General features: G+C 34.0%; 1 protein-coding gene across 1 annotated transcript in view; it reads right to left on the reverse strand.

Moving 5' to 3' along the window:
• CDH2 (cadherin 2) overlaps positions 1-23,764 on the reverse strand; it is a gene marked incomplete at both ends in the record, with an annotated part of 133,879 nt that overhangs the window by 9,816 nt on the left and 100,299 nt on the right. The window contains 11 exons of the mRNA XM_081322210.1: positions 26-165; positions 1,977-2,210; positions 2,611-2,844; positions 4,659-4,801; positions 6,311-6,567; positions 12,333-12,518; positions 13,269-13,406; positions 15,723-15,895; positions 19,123-19,267; positions 20,083-20,238; positions 21,621-21,758. Coding sequence (XP_081178336.1) covers positions 26-165; positions 1,977-2,210; positions 2,611-2,844; positions 4,659-4,801; positions 6,311-6,567; positions 12,333-12,518; positions 13,269-13,406; positions 15,723-15,895; positions 19,123-19,267; positions 20,083-20,238; positions 21,621-21,758 — 1,944 coding nt within the window. The remainder of the gene's footprint in view (positions 1-25; positions 166-1,976; positions 2,211-2,610; positions 2,845-4,658; positions 4,802-6,310; positions 6,568-12,332; positions 12,519-13,268; positions 13,407-15,722; positions 15,896-19,122; positions 19,268-20,082; positions 20,239-21,620; positions 21,759-23,764) is intronic.

The raw sequence follows: 23,764 nt of genomic DNA on the forward strand, positions 1-23,764 counted from the left end.
TTTCATTATGAACACATAATCTTACCTGATCTTCTTCTCCACCACCTTCTTCATCATATTTGAGAATATTGTCTCTCACATCATCTTCTGGATCTATAAGTAACTGCTTGGCCTGACGTTCTTTATCACGGCGTTTCATCCAAACCACAAACATTAGAACTAGAACTAGATGAAATGCAGAAGAAAGTGGGAGGTTTATTTGTTTCTTCTTATATTGTACTTTTTAAAAATACAAGAAATGAACACCTTCAGAAATCTAGATTCCCCTCCCCTGAGCACAATAATATTAAAGCATAGTTCCTTTCCTTTAGTTAACTGTCATAAATCACATTCTCCAATTACGTATGTGTCATGAATGCTTAACACAGCCATAACACATATTACATAAATTTGAGGTCAGTCACACTAGCTTTCTAATTTCTTTATGTAATGAAGTATAAAACAGAACATCAATGGCATGTAGGGAGAGTTAGGATGAAACAATACAGAAAGCTAAACCACTGTTTGTAACAAAGACCATGTCTCTTTATCTGGTTTGAAACATATAATTCAAAAGATCTTGTTTACTATTGTTATTTTAGAATAACTTTTATGCTTTTAAATGGAAGATAAATATGTGATAATTGCTAAGCATTTATATTGCATGATATAGGTTTGCTGCTGTTGGTTTACTGGGTTACTTTTAAACACATTTCTCTCTCTGTGTGTGTATGTATGTACGCATGTATGTGTGTGTGCGCACGCATTTATAGATCTCTCTCTCTTTCATCTCTCTATCTCTAATCTTCCTTCTCTCTTCTCCCCACACGCGTGTGACACACACACACACACACACACACACACACACACACACACACACACACGATGGCACCAAAAGATGAACTGCTGAGAGAATGCCTGGGGCAACAAAAGACATGGAAGGAAGATCAAGCCATGGCAAGACAAGATCTTGCATTGGATGTATCATTGACAGATAGCTTGCTGGCTGACATTAGGAAATCCTATCAATGGCTGAAAAACAATTGACAAAAAGACAGCACTAAGGAACTGATCATAGCAGCACAAGAACTGACACTAGCCCGATCCATAGAAGCAGGGCTTTACCAGACTAGACAAATTCCAAGGTACAGACTGCAGAGAGGCCTCTGAGACAGTCCAATATACATAGAATGAAGGCTATTGCTAAGCACATTGATTTGTGCTTTAGATTGTAAGCCGCCCTGAGTCTTCGGAGAAGGGCGGGATATAAATGGATTTTTTTTAAAAAAAAAATGTACTGGCAGTCTGTAAGATACAGGTAGTAACAGTATACACTGAACACCACAACCAAGTAGCTGGCACTGTGTACAAAAACATATGAACAGTGTTTAGGCGAGACACTTCTGTCCAGATGAGAGATTCCACATACGTTATGGAGAATAATAAGGGCTAAGGTACTGTGGGACTTCCAGATTTAGATGTATAGGGAGGTACTGGCCAAACAAAGAAACATTGTGGTAGTAGACAAAGACCAGAAGATGCAAAGATGCAATGATGATAAATGTAGGGAACAGTCTCTCTCTCTCTCTCTCTCTCTCTCTCTCTCTCTCTCTCTCTCTCTCTCTCTCTCTCTCTCTCTCTCTCCTCTCCCTCTCTCTCTCCCTCCCTCTCTCCCTCTCTCTCTCTCTCTCTCACACACACACACACACACACACACACATACACACACAAAATCTCTTTCTCTCTCTCTCCATTCCCTTTCCAAAGACATTCATATGCCATCTAGAATGCTTGCTCTAAAATTTTGAAGATATTTTCAGAATATACCCATAAGAAGTCACATGTTTTAGCAAGAACATTGCCTATTATATATTCTCAAATCAATTGTCAACAGCCCATATATGTATAAAGAATCTATACCATGGTAAATCAATTTTTAACATTTTTAGAACATATAATAACATATAATAACATGCTAAAATAGTTAGAAGATTTACCAAGTAGTATGATGATGCAGAGAAGAATTGCAATGATGGCACCTGTGCCTAGTCCTGCACCAACAATCCTGTCAGCATCTGTACAGTCTCCATTTAAATCACACTGACAAACTTTCACTTTCAGAATAGAAGTGCTAGACTTGGGAGGATTTCCAGAATCTGTTATTATTATTGGAACATCATATATTCCAGCCTCCAAGAACCTGATCTTTAAAGCCAGTTGGGCACGGTCACCTGAAAAAAGAAAAGAAGCCTGGATAAATATGGTATGTGGTATTAATCAAAGTAACCAGAGAACAACTGCTTAGAATCTCTTTCTGAAATAGCTTAAGTTATTTATTGGTAAGCCTTCATCAAACGTGAAGTTAGTTTGAATTTTCTTCCAATAGCATATAAAGACCGATGAGAAGCTGATTCCAGCTCTTAGAATCAGATCATCTAATGCCATGAACAAATTTCTTCAATAGAAAAACCCCAAGACTGGGAAAACTGAGTTCCCTAGTACTGTGTTTAATTCAGCTGAATATTGTATTGTTACAATCACTTTAAAATATTAGAAATAAAAATTAATAGAGACTACTACTAGTTACAAAACAAACACATAAAATTTGTTATAAAAAGGAATGTATATTACCACTAATGCGAATAAAAGTCCAATTTTTCTTAACACTGGGAGGAGAATTTGGCAACTCAAATGCAAATGGTCCAGCATTTGGATCAATATCATCATCTATTGCTGTGATATTTGTTGCGTTGGGCTGTAGTGTTTCACATGTTGTAGCTTCTTGAGGATCCACTCGGGGAGCGTTATCATTGATGTCAAGCAGATAGATCTGAAGGGTACCAGTCCCACTCATTAGTGGGATTCCTTTAAGGACACAAACACAAAATAAAACAAGTATACTTTCTGTTAAAAAAGGATTGTTATACTTATTGAACATACAAGAACATACTAACAGAAAAATGTACAAGCTAAATAACATCTTTTTCTGACTACAAAGAGTTCTTTTCTGAACATAAAAATCAAGCTGAAGCCAAGACAAAAAAACCCAAAACCCATTGCAGCAGACTTGGTCCAATGGAAAAATGTTTTTCAAGTGTAAGAAAAAAACTTCCAATTCAGACTGAAGGTAGAAGAGTATCTTCATACTGAATTGACTTTCTGAAGCTTATGTGTATTTCCACAATAAAGACATTGGTTTTTTTCTATGCCAACTTAGTGACATTGCCTGAATAAGGCTTGAATCTCTGCATCAGAGCTGAACACAATGCAAGTTGTACAGTAAATCACAACATTTCCTTAAAATAGCATCAACGTAACAGTACTTTGACTACAAAATGGAAACAAGTGGGAATGTCACTGGTATATATTTCATTAGGTTGCCATAAGCTGTGAAATTTTAGAATGACTTTGTTTTATAGTTTAAAAATTTATCTGATGTTACTATATTAACAACCTGTATCAAAGCAGATACAGAAAAAGTATGCTTGGGTTTCTAACAGAATTATATAGATTTATTACTTAATTGTAAATTGTTTCAAGAATCAAGAGGTTTTGTTTCATTCAGATTGAGCAAGTTTTACAAGTGTCAAGAGCAGCCTGTAGAAATTGGTAATTTGGGATAGAAATGTCTAAAAAGTGAAGCATTAGAAAGCACTATTGGATTCAAAGCTCCAGCGTATCCCTTTGGAATTGGCATGCAACATCTCATGTATATACAAAGGTGAGAGCTTTGATTGTAGAACCATGGCAGCCATCTTAGTTGTTTCACCTCCTTCTGAAGAAAACGCTGTACAGTTCTTTTTAAGGATTCCAGGTCTTTTGAAATCTCACCACTGTTGAGTAATATATTATTTAAGAATCCTTCATCTTTAGTTAAAAACATATTCTTAGTCAGGAATATTTTGTTTTATACCTGAAATTTTCTCACAAAAAAAATGACTCATGGTGTTTGCCAGATGTTCTAGTATCTCTACTTTGTAATGAGGTAAAACTAAAACGAATTAGGTTTCCTAATGTACAGCTCCTTGATGCTAAGCATAAAATTATGATTATTTAATAACTTTAACAATAGAAATCATATGCTCCTAGATAAATAATATAAAGATAAGAGACAGACAATGGCAAAGAACATAATAAAAATCAAAAGTTCCATTAGGAAGATTTTACACATTAAAATAATATTTTGGGAATAGGTTAGGAATAAATTAGGTTGTTTAACCCATTTGTAAACTAGTTACAATGATTCAAAAATTTCTAAGTGCCTATTTTCAAGTTCATGATTTAAGAACTGAACTGGAAATCAACACTGGAGCAGCAACATCTTTCTTAGCAAACACATGGGAATGGGCTGATTCCCCCTTAGTCACACTTTTTTTCTTTAATGGGAAAAATCCAACCTCAACAGTCCTTGGTATCCAGGTCAATGGAAAATGCCAGGATATCCTGGCCCTTAGCTCTCTACTTTCCAATTGCTAATAGTATTGGTGTCACAGAATAGTAAGTAACTCCTTTTCAGGTATTACTTTCTCCATAACAATACCTATACCCAGAGAATCTCTCTTATAATTTATTGTAATTTTAACACAGCATTTATATCAGTATTTCATATCCTTGTTTTGCTGATGATATTCATAGCACTCAAACATACAAATGATAGGCATTTGAAATTAATCACATACCACTATCGGTGGCAAGGAAAGTAGCATTATACATATTATGTTTCACATGTGGTGATTCTCTGTCCAGAATACTAGTTGTTGTTATTTGACCATTAATTGGATCAATCTTTAACCAATTGGCTGGATCTGAAAGTTTTGAATATCTGCAAAAATTTAACATAAAGCACTATATTAACATTAGATGCATTTGGTCAAACAAATCATCAGCAGGAAGGTCACATAGAAAATAAACTGTACACGACAGACTTGGGGTTTTGCAAAAGGTGCTATCTAGGGAAAATAATTATGTAATAAGCAAAATAATTTGTATTATTGAATATATTTTTCATATTTATATATTTGCTATATATTACTCAAACTTACATAATACTTTTTGATATCCCTGGACATACACAAAGGCTTAAAACTATATAGTATTTAAAAGCATTATCATGTAAACATTACATAACCGTTCAAAATTCAAATTACAACACTGATGAAAAGTAAATCTCAATGATTAAAAAGTGCATGATCTGCTGTAGTCTCATTAAATTATTTGTGAAGTGGAATATCTTTATCATTGTTAATTCAATTCTAAGCAAGAATCATTTAAAAAGAAATAAAATTTTTACTTGCTTTGGGTATTCTACTTTGCAAGTAATATTTGTAGAGTCCTTAAAATTTAAACCAGACTGATTCAATGGAAAACACTTTAATCACATACTTGGTACAAACAGGAAGCTAAAATCTCGGCTAAAAGGTAGCATAGGAAGACAGACAGACACGCTAATGGAAGAGGGCTTGGTGACGAAAGGCAGGACAATTTTTCCAAAGACTGCATTACTCTAAGACAGGGATCTTCAAACGTGGCCCTTTTATGACTTGTGGATTTCAACTCCCAGATATCCTCAGCCAAGCTAGAAGTTGAAGTCCACAAATCATAAAAGTCATAAAAGGGCCAAGTTTGAAGACCCCTGCTCTAAGAAAACAGATCTAGTCCACAGTGTTGGACATTGACAATTTCTTGATTCAAATGGAAGGCCAAAATTATTGGTGGAAAGAAAGGAAATGGCTGGTTTAATATTATTTTGTCCCTACAAAAAGTGAGGAAAGAAAGTTATGTTTATACTACAGAGTTCTCCAGATCAACTGGCAAGAAGACTTAGCAAATGTGGGTCTAAATGACTAAGGGCAAGACAGAGAATTTAGGGTAACAGACCATGACAGATTGGAATTCTGATATGAAGCTACCCTGAAGGAATGCTGTGGGAAAAATAAAGAGTTTTGAGAATAAGAGAATGACAGTTGCAGAAACTCAATTAATACAAAACACAGACAGGTAGAATTTGGGAAGAATAGAAGATTTTTTTTGATAAACCAGAAGAATGATCAGTTCAAGGATAAAGATACTAATTCTATTTCAGTCAAAAACAAATTGAGAGTATTTGTCGAGAACTGTGTTAATGTGAAAGGCATAAAGTTGTTGCTTGTACCAGACAATTCTAACTTCTAGAACACTGTATGTGCAGATGCATAAAACGTATCTGTAAATCATAGAGATTTAGATGAAGAATACTTTTTTAAACAACTTTCCAATTATTCCTGCATGCAAAAGAAAAAAGGAAGGAGTCATTTATTTATAGGCAACCAAATGATGTAGGCAGTTATGTTACCTTAAAGTAGTCTGTTGCATGTAACGATCTGGATCCTGAGCTGTGAATGATGTTAAAACAGCCCCAGGAAGAATCCCTTCCTCCTGACGTATAAGCTTTGTGACTGGGACAAAAGTTGGGCTTTCATTTACATCAATAACTGTAATGGATACAGTTGCTGTTGACTGAGGAGGATGCTGTATTCCTTTTGCCAAAGGCACTTGATTTTCTGCAGCTACGGTCAATACAAACTTCCTATTGCTCTCAAAATCAATAGGCTGGCAAAAGCAAAATAGAATATTAGTTATTTTAGTCATGGGCTACACAAAAAAATTAAGTACAATGTATCAACATATAAGAGAAGTAATATTACAGAAATGCTTAAAGATTCTTGAAAATCTTAGATCTGCAGCTTGAAGGAACAAACTATATGTAAAAGCCTTGTGATTACTATTATAGAAACACAATCTCTTCACTTTTGAGGTTGCTTCTTACCCTCTAGAGCTATTATTATAACTGGCTCTTCCAAACTCCCTTGCATGAAACAGATCTCTAGTAGCTTACATTTTTAATGACTATACTATGCTAGATGACACATAATCAATCAATCAGTAAACCAAACAAAACTTACTACTATTCTGTCCCACTTTAAATAATTCAAGGTTTACTCAGATTATTTCATTTTTATTTTGAAGAGTATGACACTTTTTGATCCATAGCACAAACACTCAAAAGTGCCTCAGTGTTCTGTTGGGTCTTATGTAGTACAAGTGGGCTATAAATATTTCAACTGTCTTTTAAACAGAATGTCTGTGCAGGCTGTTTGAAAACTGACTTTACAAGTAAGTAAGTGATGGGCTCATAATTTTTAGTTTGGACAAAAGTTGACTGCATTACAGAGACACCACTCTGATGATTATTTGAATGTCCAGTTAATTTAAAATAACTTGGATTTGTATATTTTATTCTGCAAATCAGTATGGCTTTGTAATACGTTCTATGCAGCCATAAAAACATGTGCATAATTTCAACAGGGAATATTCACAGCCCAAACATGTTCTTCTCAGGCTTTTCTATTATGGTCTACAAGGGTCTACCCATGGAGATCTGTTAATTGGAACAACATGCAAAGACTAGAATAGTCTCTAATGTATTTTTCTATGATCTTATTAATTTATTTTAATTTGCAGTTGTTTTCAACAGCTTCTGGAATTTTTTTCTAGTTTGAGAAAGATTTATTTCATTCCATATGAAGCTGTTTATATATTGTACTTTAAATATTGCAAGTAGTCAGCATCTTTCAAAGGGCAGCTGGAATATACATATGGAGATTTTTTTAAATGTGTATTTAGAAAATTACATGTTTGTTGGATGCTACTTTTTGTAATTTTGGGACAATTTTAATGTGTTTTGAATTTTTAACAGCACCCTTGTGGCCTCTGTTACTTAAATATGACAAGTTAATTGATTTGTTTAAGGTTGAATTATATAACTGCTATTTTGCACTTATAAAATTATTTTTATTGTATTTCAGTGTTTAGTATCAAAAGTATTTGGTATTAGATACTCTTTGAGGGTCAATTTTTATTATGTATTATGTATGGGATAAATAACAAACTATTATATTGAATTTATAGTGGTTGTGAACAGTTGCTATTATCATTATGTGTTGAGTAAGAGCAGCTCAATATGGATCTGGCAAAATTATTAATTTTAAATTTGGTCCACTAATCTTTACTGAAACTAAAGTGTTTAAGTATGTATTATAACTTTACAATGTAAACTCTGCCCTTAAGTCAGGGCTTTTCAACCAGTGGTACGGGTACCACCTGTGATACATTGGCACCTGGCAGGTGGTACACGACCATCTTAGAAAAGTGGTAGCGGGGAGAGGAATCAGCTGAACCGGTGGCAGCACTGCACAAGCCTGAGCAAGAGATGGCTGGAGCTACAGGGCTGTCAGGGCTCAGCGGAAGTGCCAGGATCAGCACCAGGCTCCAGCTGGAGCTCGGCGCTGATCCTGGCACTTCTGCTGAGCCCAGAAGTGCCGATCAGTTGGAATGTTGCAGCATCTCCAGGGTCTTGTGATTTACATTCAGATGCTTGGCAATTGATTCCTATTTATGATGGTCACAATGTCCCAGGGTCATGTGAAGTGACCAAAACCTGCTGCAACCACCCAGCAGACGGGGGGGGGAATTAAAACCAACCCCCCCCCCCCACCCCTGCTGCCAATTTTCAACAGAAATGCTCACAACAATGAAAATTTTGGACAGGAGGAGGAGCGCCGCTGGGCAGGCAGGCAGGTGACTTGCTCGGCTGTGGCTTGGGGGACACTTTTTTCAGTGCCATTGTAATTTCGAACAGTCACTAAGCAAACTGTTGTAAGTCGAGGACTACCTGTACTTCATTACTTTTTTCCTCTTTTTTTGGTCATCAAGTTTTTGACACCTTACTAGGCGACTGGTGGTACTTGGATGTTGCCATATCCTAAAAGTGGTACAATGGGTGAAAAGGTTGAAAAGCCCTGCCTTAAGTAACTAAATAAGCAGTTTCACTGTGAGGTCACAAGGCATATTCTGCTACTTGCTCCCTATATCAAATATCTCCAATGGATGCCATTCTCACATATTTTATATGTTAACGGGAATTGCAGAAATGGTCCTGCAGATCTATAATCACCACTGTGTAATCAAGTAATAGAAGCTGACAATTGAAATTAGACAGGGTATTTTTGTGGGATGTGTGTGTGTGTATATAAAAAATATGTATGTGTATACATATGTACGTACATACGTACGTATACATACATACATACATACACCACTGGAGCGTTTGCTGAAGGCATAGCATGGGTCTGATATCCGGAAGTACTATAGCTTAAAAGAGGGGGAAAATCAAGATATTCCTAATATCTGCAATTTTCTCTTCCATATGATTTCCAATATCTCATAGTAATTAAGGCAATTCCTATATGATTTTTTTTAGATTATTAAAGAGTATCCTAAGCTGAAAAACTGCAAACATATTTCCAATTTAGTTGTTTATTCTGTCAAATTCAGGTACTGTTTTCATGGAATGAGGGATTGGTTATCAAATAAAATATAACCCCTTCAGGAATCATTACACTGTATTAGGGCTAATAAGGGCTTAGTGCTTCTCTGGGAAATTCTTCCACATTTATTTATTCAGTTTTACCTTCTATTTTTCTTGCTTGTACTCTGACAGGTCTAAAAGATTTAATTTGAAGCAAACTGAGCTACTTCAAATAGATTATGCTTTTGAGCCTTTCATTTCGTCCTCTTTACAGAGATTTAGTTCAATTTTAGCTTTTCTGTTTTGTTTTCCATTTCATACCTTTTTAGTTTGTAATCTTGAGAGGTTTATTTATGCATGAATATAAAGTACATCATCATGTATTTCTTATGAAAAACATTATACTTTTGGAAATATACCAACAAAATAATGTAGAAATATCAAGAGTGACTCTCTTTTCATACTAATATAAGAGACATTCTACAATACTAAAACTATTGTTTGATTTCTCTTTGATTTGAGTGCTTGGGAACATTACATGCAAGGAAATGAAGTACAGTATATGTACTGAAAGCGATTAAAATATCTTATAATATCTATTATTTTTAATTTACCAAACAAGAAACTTGGCCTGAGAAACCATTACATGTCATGAAGAATGACAGCATAAATGATTGTTTCTCTCCCTATCATTATCAGATATGAATAAACTGAATATCTTACAAATACAGTTGTGGCATTGCATATTAATGCTGCTTTTACACTTCAGGGCTGGATCTATTACTGCAAACTAAAGTAATGAACATAAAATCTTCTAAGGTGCTGAATATTTGTGATGTGGCAATCTTCATAAATATGGTGTTTGTTTAAATGTAAGTTTGGCACATAATATTTAAACTGAGGACAATGATTTTAGAACGATAATGAGACATCATGAGACTACTTTGAAGTCCATCTCTTAAGCTCCATTTTCACTTCAATTGCAAGCTTGGTAATAGCAGTGATCCCAAATAGAGAAAAAAAAGCCAGGAAGTAAGAGACTATGGGAAGTTCAGGTTGCACATAGTTGATCCAATTCTCCATAAGTTGCCACTACTTTTCTTTTAAATTATGTTTGTATCTGCAGATTTATATTCATTGGGGAGTTTTTAAAACAAATTGATCTGCTGCTTGCACATATAGTTTGATCCTAAATAACACAATTTGTTACACATAATGCAATTAATTTTAACAACTGCAAGTCAAGTCAGATTCATAAAACAACAGAGTAAAAACCTGTAGCAGTCCAACCTACTGTTCTCAATCAGAATTTAACTATTTATAAATTAAATATCATGATCTAATTCAGATTTTTTAAATTCTGTTATGTGGAAACCTAGTGTACCATGACATCTACAGCTGATGAATGAGATCATCCAACAATATGGGAAGATATATCACATATTTCCACTCTAACCCAACTGATATATTGAAGGTGTTTCTTGGTGTGTGGAGACTGGGAGTTTGGGGAAGAAAAGGCTTCTACTCAACCCTAGCAAGACTACATGGTTCTGGTTCTTGGCACTTTCCATCTCTTAATCCAGATTGGGCTGCACTATTCAAGTAGAACCAGTGCACAATTTGAAGGTCCTCCTTTTCAAGAACAGGCCAGCTTTTTTGCATAATTTCACAATGTGTACCAATTGCACGCTTCGAGATCAGGAACTCTGCACACAATCATGGCTTAGTCAACTCTCAAGTGGATTACTGCAATGTATTTTACCATTCCATTACTCCTGAAGAGCTTCTGGGAACAGTGGATGGTTCAAAAATGTGGTGTGGTGAGCAGTTATAAGCATTCGTCAGTGTAACACCTCTCTTATTTGAACGGAATTGGCTGTTAGTATGTTTCAGGGTTCAATTCAAGATGCAGGTGGTCCCCAGAACACTCTTCACACATTGAGCTGGGTTATTTGCCTCTCCACCAAATACTTCTACCTTTCCCATTAGATTTGGCAGGACAGGCATACTTCTGGTCCTGTTGGTTAAGAAATGTCTTCCTGTGAAAACCCAGGAAGTGTGGGTTTTGCAACATTATCCCCTGGATTACATTGGTCTTGATCATACAAGACATTTGCAAAGCTATAAAGACATAGTTGTGTGCTTAAGTACAGGAGTTGGGTTGTCAGAGCCTGTGAAATGGTTATATTAATCGTTGATTAGCCACAATTGGCTGCTAGCTATGTGTTTTTCTATGTGGCTATTTCTTAATAGTTGTTAGCCACCTGACTTAAATTAAATTAAAAAATTCACTTGAATACAAGGTTAAACATTAGCAATTTTTCTGGAATACAACAAAAATGGTGAATCAGTGAAAAGAGCCATGGATGACATTTTTAGATTAGAGTTTTTGTAATTTTTAAGTAATAGATTTTGTGATCTAAAATATTTTTGAAAATCCTTGATGTAGTCCATTTGTTGCAAATTAAAATATGTGCAACATGAAACACATCAGATTTCTTAATATGTAGATTTGAGATAGTTCAATTTGGCCACTTTCTTTCATGTAGAAATAATCCTAAACTACCTTTCTGAATTACATATACAAATCAGAAAAAAATTGCATCTTAACAATATTAAATTAAATATATTTTACAGAAGTACAGAAGTGTTGAAGTTGTTTTTAGTTTGAAAATATTATTTAGTCAATTTGGAAAAGGAAAGTCAAAAATCAAGTCATTTAGACTATTTAGTATTTCAATTTTTAAAATCAGTTGCACAGAAACTTCTAATTTTGATATACTGTCGAATAAGTTCCTTTGGACAAATTAGCTAGGTTCTTTAAACACAACCATTGTAGACTAATATCACATGCATATACCGAGGCTTTGAATAGATAAATTTTGCCATTAGAAAAATATTGGTATTTATAGAAATCTATCCTTAATTTGCTTTCCTCATTTAACATCAGGAGCTAGTTTAGTAGTCAATGTGCCATCTGCTCATGCTTAACTTGGCAAATACATACCTTCACAACAGTTACCAACCCATCATTGCTATTTGGATCGGTACGAATGATAAACCGGCCTGTGGGATCACCACTTGTCGTTCTGTAGACTGCATTCCAAGCAGGTGTGTGTGGTTGATCTTTATCTGTCACAGTTAAATTAGCTACTATAACATCCACTCTGTTTTCAGGAACTTCGCCATAGAACTAAAAATATGAAGCATACATACATACTTATGTACAAGATGTCAGCTCAGTATCCATGAAATATTATCATGTTGTTTCTCTGCTGAAGCACTGAAGATCCTTCATGTTTCTAAATTATTATCTTCATTCAGAAATACTATCCTTGGGAACATTAGTTAATATTTTAAAGGAATTAATGCCTCTCTGACTCTAATGAGGTAAACCAGCCTTCCTGAGCTTGCCCAGATAAGGAAGGTTACAATTCTAGGGATCATGGATTGAAACTCTTGATACAGAACAAAAAAAAATCAAGTATATGTTTTTGTTCATTAGGCAAACAGTATAATTTAGGTATCATTTCCTTATTTGGAGCTTTAGGTAGCAAATAATCCTAATTCATTGATCCATAGTCATTTTTCAGACTGAAAATCACACTCGATCACAAAAAGTTGGTAGAGCCAGGAAAAAATAATCATGCATTTAATATACAAAGAATTACTTCAGTAAACAATACATACATTTAATTCAATGACTATTTGTATATGTAATGTTGTTTTTATATATTCGATATTATAGTGCAATAATGGTTAATACTATCTTATTGAAGTCAGATAAATTCACAGAACAGCTAATACAGCCTGATTCCATCGATTTAGAGAGGATGCAAATATGGAACAGAAGTTCTCATAAGTCAGAAACATATTTAGTCTACTAAGCAAGCAAGTAAGAAGTATTCACATTCTACATCCCTTTTCTTTACTGCATACTTACAATCATGGCAGTGAACTCTGGGGGATTGTCATTGATATCTGTCACTGTGATGACAGCAGTTGCCGTGTTTGAAAGACCGTATGTTGGATTTCCTTCCATATCTGTAGCTTGAATTATTAATGTATACTGTTGTACTTTCTAAAAAAAAAGCACCACCACAAGATGACAGACAAAGCCAACATTCCAAGGGGTTAGCAAGTATTCAATAAAGAGATTTTTTTATGATGCAGTGAATTTATCACATTGCTCATTTCTATTAATGTCACTTAAACTGATACTGGATTTGTAATAATTAAGAATGAACAACCCTAAATTCCAAGTGTTGTTTTCTTGCTTTATTTGGTAGCATTTGGGGAAAACTATATCTAAGAGTAGCTTTTTTAATACAGGCAATAATCAACTGAAGAGCACTTTTTGAAAATATGGAGTATCATTTTAAAAACACAAATGCTGTGCAACAGTCAAAACTAAAGTAGGTTGGGCTTTGTTATCATTTGTTTTTAAAATAAGGCTCATAAGAACTAAGCATGGGAAGGCACAGGAAGGCACATTCTTGGCAAATGATTCAAAATGCCAAGGCTTTGTGGTGAGGGGAACTGGAGGGTAACGGTGGCAACAACTTTTCCACATCACTATGGAAACCAGTGGAGGCAAGGATAAGAGAAACTAGTCCCAAACTATTTTTTTTAATGTTAAACATTAGGAACCAGATAGCTCTTCTTTTAAAATGGCACAGCTAGCTTTCTTTTTTGGTTTAAAAAAAAAGAGCCTTTAGTGGTGGGGAACTCTGGTCTTAAAGCATTGTTGGAATGAAGCCAAAGACAGAGGAACACATTCTTCCCTAAGAAGAGAAATTCTCTTACTTCAGGAATTAAATTGTTTGAAAATAATTAATACATTTTATGATTTGAAACGGCCCCTAGAGTCGGAAACGACTAGCACGCATGTGCGGGGGAACCTTTACCTTTACCTATGATGCATTTACTTGCAACTTCTTGGTAATGTATCTGATATGATACATTATCAGTTATAAAAGAAATATTATTTTCCTCAGTATTTTAAAAATTAAGCATCCTAATATTTCTTAGACTGAAATAGAGATATTAATGCATAAAGTTCACCATCTTCTACGAAGAAAACTAATAAAGATAGGGCTTTTTTGATGGTGCCTTAAAATGTTACAGCCCTGAATAGTTTTTTTGATATAGCTAAATTTGGTATATATTTATAAGAAGAATGCAATTCCTGGAGAATCAGTTTTTTTAGAATGATGCTCTTATGTATTTCATTTCATAAAGTAACATAAAAAACAAATTTGTTTTCTGTACAGAGAAACATTTTTAAAGATGCCCTAATGAGCATCTAAGTTTAAGGAAAACCAAGTTTTTTTTAAAGAACTCTTTTACATTTCAAGATTTAAATTGATTATTCTATCATATTGATGGGTTACACTGGTTGCCAGAATTGGGTGCAATTCAAGATGTTGGTTGTCACCTTTTAAAGCCCTTCATGGACTTTAAGTTAGTTGAGGGACTATTTTCTCCCAGTTACTTCTACCTTTTCAATCCAGTCTGGCAGGATGGGCAGGTCCAATCAGCCAAGGAATATCAGCTGGCAGGGATTGAAAGACATGCCTGTCATAAACTCTAAATCTGGAACATCCTCCCTCCCGAGTTAGGATGGCCCTGAACCTGTTGGCTTATCAGACTGGCTGTGTGCCCAGGCATAAGTTCCCGAATGTATAAAGGACTCTATTTCTTAGTTATGTTTGCACAACAGATTATAATATATTTTGCTGCTATTTGTATTTCTTTCTTGTATCATGTTTCAATTATTTTAATTGACTTTATGATTTTTACCACCCAGAGTCACTGGTTTCATATGGGAAGCTATACAAATTGATTGATGAATGAATGAAAAAAATCAGTAATGAGATGCAATTTTTTTCTCTTCGGAAGATTATTTTTTATGTCTGGGGAGAAAAGAGATAAATAGTAAACTTGATCTCATTTATGGAGGTAATCTTTTCTTAATTTATTGGAAGGACAGTCCTGATTGTTATAGAGGTATGGGTGGTTTTTTCTGATTAAAAGGTTTATTAAAATCTGTTAAAAGTTATTATAGATGATTTTTTTAATTTGCCATATGTGCACACAAAAGGGGGAGGGTGGACTGTATTTTGGGCACACAAAATCAATGCAAGATCCTGAGAGATTCCAGAGAATCACAGGGTCCAAAATGGAGTCAAACCCATCATATGACTTGCTTGTCCTAAGATTTAAGCAGAAGCCAGAAAGAAACTAAATGTTAAAAATATCTATATCTACACTGACAGAGAGAGGGAGAGGGGGAAATGAAATATCAATTATTTGTTTTTCAACCTCCTAGTACAGATTCAGAATCAGCCACTCATCTAAGACAAATTTAAAATGTGTGATGCCAGTCCTGTCTCACCTCTCTGTCAAGTCCTGCCGCAACTGTGATAATGTCACCTGTTTCGTTGTTGATTGTAAACATATTTGAAGAAGGGGTGCTTGGGGCTTGTGACAAGATTCTGTATCTCAGCATTCCATTCAAAACGTTGGGATCATCAGCATCAATAGCAGTGACAGTCATCACATAGGTGCCTAATGAAAGATCCAATAATCCGCCAAATTAAACTTGGGTCTTACTAAGGCACTTTGAAGCATCAGCCTTGGTTTAAATATTTACTTCCTCTGACAAAACACATCATATTCCTTCAAATCAAGCATTTTCCTAAGGCTTGTAATTAATAAGGAATAGTAAAGAAAAAGCCATGTGTTTATAAAATATCAAAATTCACCTACTGCTGAAGCAAAAGTAAACTATTGTGTTTAAATTGTTGCTTCATTGACCTAGCTTATAGAAAATGAACCCCAATATTGTAGTAAGACAATAAGTAAAAGTGACCATTTAAACTGCAGATTTTTGAATCAGTAAGAGCTTTTGGCATGTGATGAGATATAATCTGTTTTGCAAAAATCCATGAAAGAACATACCAATTAAAGATGGTGTAACCTCTAATATACACTTAGGACAAATCTGACCATGCTCCAGGATTGAGAATTAAAGGATAGGAGAGTAAACATTTATTCAGCATAAAATTTCAAATGAAGTCTGGCATATTGAAGGAGGAAGAAAATGATCAAACTCTATTAAAATCCATATAAATCACTGGATTTGGGGGGGGGAATCCACATTAAAAAAATCCATACTTTAGTTTGTTCAATTTACATCAGAATGTACTGCATACATACATCATAAATTATTTTCACCAACAAGAGCTAATCAGAAATCCGTTTATCCAAGTTAGAAACAAATGTCTGCAGCCAGGTTCGTTGTAGAGTTGACACTTGTGTAATTGTACAGATTCTCTCTGGATCTACTTGATTACTATAAATCTTTTAAATTTTCCTTTTAATATAATTTCACCATCCACTCAGGCATACAATTTGTCTACTGAAGTTTTATGAAAAATACTGTATATATCTTAGTTCTCTTTAATTCAATATTTTCTTTCAAAATAACAACTTGGTATCCAAAACCCAAATTTAAGTACTCAAACTATGATTGAGTTTTTTGAATATTGAAGTTGCTAATATATTTTCTGGACAATATAGCATCCCAGCAATTTATAAGAAATCAACTTTAGATGCCCAGATCTATATGTATAGTCTACATCTCTCTATGCCACAGCAATGTATTCGTTAAATTTCTATCCAAATGTTATTCTAAAAACTAAAGACATAAATGTAATTCACTCTTTCTGATTTTTACTCACAACTATAAGGTTGATTGGTTCGAGACAAGATAATTGACCCAAAGCCTTTCTATATATAGCCATGGCAAAAGATGGTTTTCTCAGTCCTAATCTAACCTAATCTTACTGTTTATTGCCATGACTATAGATTTTCAAATTTAAAGTAGGAATGCATGTGCATGCATTAAAAAAGGAGAAAACATAATGGCTGAGTGTAGGAGAAAGGGAAGGGAAATGCTATTAGACTTTCAACAATCTGTAACAATAGACTGTATCAATAAAGCATATTTCCAATCAAGTTGCCTAATCTTGATCCTTCTCAATGGGCTGATAAAACTGCATAAAACAGCAAGACAGTTCTCACATCTATGCTTTCTTCCTGCATCTCCTTCAATTGCAGAATGATCTTATAACATAATACAGTTGATTTTATAGGGACGCGTGGCTCAGTGGGTTAGGACGCTGAGCTTGTCGATCAGAAGGTCGGCAGTTTGGCGGGTCAAATCCCGAGTGCCGCGTAACAGAGTGAGCACCTGTTACTCATCCCAGCTTCTGCCAACCTAGCAGTTCGAAAGCATGTAAAAATGCAAGTAGAAAAATAGGGACCACTACGGTGGGAAGGTAACAGCGTTCCGTGCGCCTTTGGCATATAGTCATGCTGGCCACATGACCACGGAGACATCCTCGGACAAGCGCTGGCTCTTCGGCTTTGAAACAGAGATGAGCACTGCCCCCTAGAGTCGGAAACGACTAGCACGCATGTGCAGGGGAACCTTTACCTTTACTTTTACAGTTGATTTGCTAGTCAGGCTACTGCAAAAAGATAGAAAATCTGTTCCACTTATGGATACAGTTTTATTTGCTAATACACAGGACATAGTTAAAGAATTTCTGGAATGTTGCTTGACTTAAGATTCAGAAATACAATCAAGAAATTCTTCGTTTCAATTATCTCACTAGATGATTTTAGGCCCACTGTTCTTCCCTCATCATATTTGCAGCATGATGATAATAATAGTATATTAAGAGTCCTTTTTAACATTACAATAACATAATAAAGCTTTGAATATACCAATGTTACACCTATATTATTAGGGTTTTTCCCCATACTACATGCCATCCATTTCTAAATCTGCTTCTTTCTACCATAATTCACTAGTATGCTACATTTAAAACACACAGAGTATTACCAGAAAATTTGGAGTCACAGCAACACCATTAAACAACATCTACCTATTCCATATCCTTGGGAAGTACTCAATAGGTGGTAAAAATGCCAGATCTGGCGTATTACGTGACCAACCATAACAACAAAAGATCTGGAAAGCATTTGGACAAAATAGGAATGCATGGCTCATAATTACAAAATGTTGCATTAAGTGGAACTGTGCATATATTACAATTATATATTTAGCCATGCTAAATCCTTGGGAAGGATTGGACAGTCCAAATCAAGCCGGAATTATCTGGTAGACTGTGTCTAAATATAACATAATATCATCACTACCAAAGCCATCATCATCTCTACAACTAAACATGGAAGAGAAACAAATATCAATTAATTAAAATTTATAAAATTATAAAATATATTACCAAACTAGACAATTGTAATTCTATAGGATAATAACATACCAAACAGATATTTACAATAAAAAAGAATACATAAAGTAGATCATTTAACATGTCAAATTTGTACATAAGTAGTAATTATCCCATAATTATGTTTATTTTTTACTGTCAACACCAGGAAACATGAAATTTCAGATATCTGAATCAAGATCCAGATCTGATTTCTTCTGTGGACAAATTTGTCCTGTGTCAAATCAAGTGAATTAAATTAAGCTATTTTGAGTCAGTGAAGAGGGATATTAAGAAGCAGCTTTGGAAAGCTCTGTCTCCTCCCAATACAAATGCAGTTGATTAACTGAAACTTGTAGCCAATTCTCTTTATTGAGACAAATTTAACTTTTATGTATTGTCTTAGTGTTAAGTTAAATGTTTAAAAGGCTCTACAATATTAAAATATAATATATATAGTATATAAAATAAATGACTCCATCTCTAATATTTTACCTGGTTTTGATCCTTCTGGGACTGTCCCATTCCAAACCTGATGTAGGAATTCAGGTCTATTATCATTCATATCAATGACATTAATAACAATATCAATGGGATTTTCCACCTGGTTCCCATTTACATCTACAGCATGTGCCCTTAGCTGCAAAAGATATTTTAAAAAAATAAATCAGAAAAACCTGCAACAGTTATCATCAGACAAGGTAATTGTTGTTGATGGCAGGACACTTTAAACAGAATCAACTAACTTGATTTATTTTGTCATCCTCTTTTGGTCATTTCAGACACTTGAAAACAGATTTTAAAAAGTAATATCCTGAATTACCAAAATCCCATAATGCCTAAAAGTAGCAAGACATTTCTAAGCAGTAAAAAATATGTTATCCTGGAAGGGAGAAAGGGTGGAAAGAAGGAAGGAAAAAAGGAACAGCAGAAGCAGGAGGAATTAGCTAAAGGTAGAAATTTTTTTCATATTATCATAATGCTATAATGAAAATAATTAAATGAGACTATTTCACTTTTCAGTTTTTAATATTCATCAAACATGAAATGTTTTTTCTAGTACCGGTAATCCATTTATCCATGCATCTTCTTATCTATTTTCTCTTCTGCAATTAATTTCAACCCCAAAGGTGTTTATATTTAAATTGACTAGATGCAATTTTAAAAAAAATCTCATGGTAGATTTATTTTTTTATTTCTGAAATAACTGTCACCATTTAATACTCATATAAAGCTTCACATCAAAAACATTTTTTCTAAATTATGTGATTGAATTTGTAACTGGAAATTGAAAGAAAATATAATAGTTTCTCATTTTGCTTCTTTTGTCTATTTCATTAAATCAAATCTGAGTTGTTAATCCATTTACATAATTTTAAATCTTAAACTGAGAAAGTAATTCTAGATACGATCTTTGATTTTAAACTTTATTTTCTTAGTTAATTAAAAACTTACATGAAAAGAAGCAATTAGCTCCCGATCTAATGGTTTTGTCACTGATAGTTGACCTGAAATGGGATTGATGATGAAGATGCCAGTTGGAGGCTGATCAGCTCCTGGACCAGTAACGCTGTATCGCAGGGAAAGGCTTTTATCACGATCAGATCTGATCTACATACCAAGAAGATGGTGAGTTCATTAAATATATTCAGAACTACTAGATGCTTAAAAAAATCTATCAGTATGCACATGCATGCATACCCCATAACAGCCATAGAAATGATTTACATTTTCTTATCTAGCTTTTTGTTGTAATTGTAAAAATCAGCAAGGTAACTTTTTTTAAGTGAACTGCATTGGACATCTTACTAATAAAGGGTACTGCTGGCACCTGTAATCTACACAATGCCTAATATATATTTATATATTTATTACTGTCAAAGGAAATCCTCCCATAGTTAACAAAACTGCCTGTTCTGCTAGAAAGCACAACACAACTGGAAAATGTTCCTTCCACCAAAGAAACTGCATTATAATAGTTGGCTGTATATTCAGACAGTGCTGAGCAAAGATTCTACAGTATTCCATACATCATCAGACAGTCCATGCAAAGAGGACTAAAGCAGATAGCTTGGTCGATGTTTTTGATGTTTGATAGCCATGGCCTGACTTGATCAGTATTGTTGAAAGAGGAATCAATGCAATAACAAGCAGTACTGGTGACAGAAAGTCTTCTTGAAAGTTTATTTTGTTCAACAGCTTTTGTAGGTTTCTCTTAGGCCAACTCTTTCTGATCTTTTATTATTTAAATATAAAAGCAATATTTATTTATGAAATTGATATGCCTCCTATGTCACAATCCGAAGAGACTCATACCAACAATCATTCAATAAATTTTTTTTGACTGAATGTAAAATATGTGTGTATCATTACTTTAAAGCCATTTGAGGGAAGAACCACACAAATCTGAATGTTGTTATCTCCATAAATGACATCATTTTACAAATGTGATATCATTTTTCAAATGACATATATTAAAGCAAATGAATAAAGGACTTTCTCCTTTATTTTGAAATAATACCTAGAAGAAAATGTTGTTGGTTATATGCAAAGTCCATTAAATGGGTATTGTTAATCTGAAGGTTTACTGTATAACAATTTGTCTTTTACATTCTATCAGAATTTAGTATCCTTTTGATTTTTTAAAATCTGTGCAATTGTATTTATCATATTGATAAGCTATTAATAGTATACCTGGACAAACAGAGACAGCTTTATCTTATTCTTTCATATTTCTTCTCTTTTTCTATTGCCAGTATAGTACACATAATACTGAGAGTATAATAGGACTACTCTATTAAGGTTTCTACTGAGGGAGAATTGTCTAGGAATACAACAAAAATTCTCATGTTTGGTTTATTTTCTTCCTTTACATGTAAATAACCTGGTTTCATTTTTTTATAAGAATACATGGATTTTTTTTATCTCAGCTCGTTGATAAAGAAAATCATTATTAAACTCCTTCAGCAACACTCTTGTGTTCTCTGCCTTACCCTAACTAATTCCTGAGGAAATGGCCCTCTGGAGTTTTCTGGCAAATTGATTGGAGGGATAACCCAATCTCTTTTCTGTCTTTGCAGATGGCCACTGTGATGTCTAGGAAATACAATGTCTTCCATTTTCTTTTGTTCCTTGCAATTATAGATAATGAAAATTAGTACAGATTAATTGCTTAAGTTTTTTCAAATAGAAAGCAGCATAAATATTTAAATACATTTACACAATGAACAAAGATTTAAACAATATAAAATAAGGCTTCCAAAGACAATGTATAACCCCCAAATTTACAAAATGACATGACATGGAATAAGAAAAAAGATCTATGTAATACCTACTTTGTTTTCTATTAGAAGTCTCTAGAAAGAAAGTGGAGTTTTAAGCAATTTATTAGAACTTCGTTCTATACCTTATACTTTTTATGTTCCACCTACAGCCTAGTTAAGATTATTGCAAATTTAACAGTATGCCTTTAGATATTTTTCATTAGCTACAGTTCAGGTAATGTGGTACTGTACATTAAATTTAAACCTGGGTGTGCTAAAATATAATTTGAGTTTCTAAGGAAGTTTAATACATAGTAGTAAGGACTGTCTCAAATATTTATGATCCTATTAAATCCCATAGAATTAATGTTGTAATTATTTTAAACCTATGTCAGCCATGATGGATGCTGTAGATGGCCTACTTTACACAGTAGGTATTAATCTCTGCAGGGTGTCAACAATTCTCTGCATCTGTAAGCATTCTGGCTTTTGGTTCTTGACGCTTGCAGATTGCTAGCTTGCTTATGCATATGGTGAAAACAAAGAGACATATTTCTTCAATCTTTTAAAACAATACTCGGTCTTTTCAGTTAAATGTGGAATAAGAAAAATAATGGCTTCTTTTTACACTATGGAAGCCAGATGTTTTCAACAATAATAAATAATCTTAAATATCTTACATAAGATAATCTAATAGGAAAAGATAAAGGGCACTTGCAGCATTAAGGTAATTTATCGGTAAATAAATAGAAATGTATTTTATTTGTTTGAAAGATATGTTGACCTTTAAACAAAGTTTTAGTGAGCATGCTCAGGACCAGAATTAAGAGTCCTAGAAAAAATATTGAGTATTTATTTATATACATATGCAAGCCCAGCTATATAGTTGGTGATGCTTTTAATGAGCTTTTAATGAGAAATGCAGAATAACAAATTAAGTTTAAGCTGACCCACCAAACCAAATGCATTCAATCAACCAAGTAGCTTTGCCCGGCAAGAATTTTAAAGTATTTCTCCCCCAATTTATACAGTTCCCCAAAATATGAAATAGCAAACAACTTACTAAGTCCTACTCAATGCACACAAATAGGTATATCTGAGACCTTGTTTAAAAGACTGGGCATGCTTATGTTATGTAAAAACATGGTGGGAAAAATATGATATCCTAGCTGAACAGCAAGTTCTGTGACTGCATAAATATGATTACAGGTTTGGAGAAGTCACAGTCCAGCAAACACCAATGCAAATTCCAATTCCCTGAAAAAGGCAAGATTACCAGCATGAAAGTTTTCATTATTATAAGCCTTTGCCCAAGTTCAGGAGCTATCTCTTGATTATTTAAATGCAAATTCATTCTCTGTTCCATGTTGGCATATCGATATAAATCAATTTCATGAATGAATCAAATCCATGTTTTTTTATATATACCTATAATGGTTAATTTTATTGTGTACATATCTATTGACATAAATTATCCAGTATATTTTTTAGAAGAACAAATAGCAGAATACCAAACAATGCACATATTCAATGCTTACTGGCAGCAAGACTAAGAAAGATTTCTTTCCAGCTTGGCTGAGAGCACTTCACACAAGAGGAAAGCTCCTTTCTCTAAAGTGGCAGTAGAGTCATGAATAATTTACACACATGCAACCCCAACATTTTATTACTGAGGCACAAAGCAGACCGAATACTTTCTGCCAGAATTGCTTTTCCTGTTACATTTGTAAATCTGAAGTTCCAATGTTATAAAATGTGACTGATGGGTCTGAAAAGCAAATTGTTTACTTATTTATTTATTATATTTGACATTCCAATTTAAATTTCTACCTTTTAAAAATGTACTCCCACACAAAGCCAAATTTTAAATGCAA

The sequence above is a fragment of the Vipera berus genome (assembly GCF_964194415.1).
Source record: "Vipera berus genome assembly, chromosome: 3".
NCBI lineage: Eukaryota > Metazoa > Chordata > Lepidosauria > Squamata > Viperidae > Vipera > Vipera berus.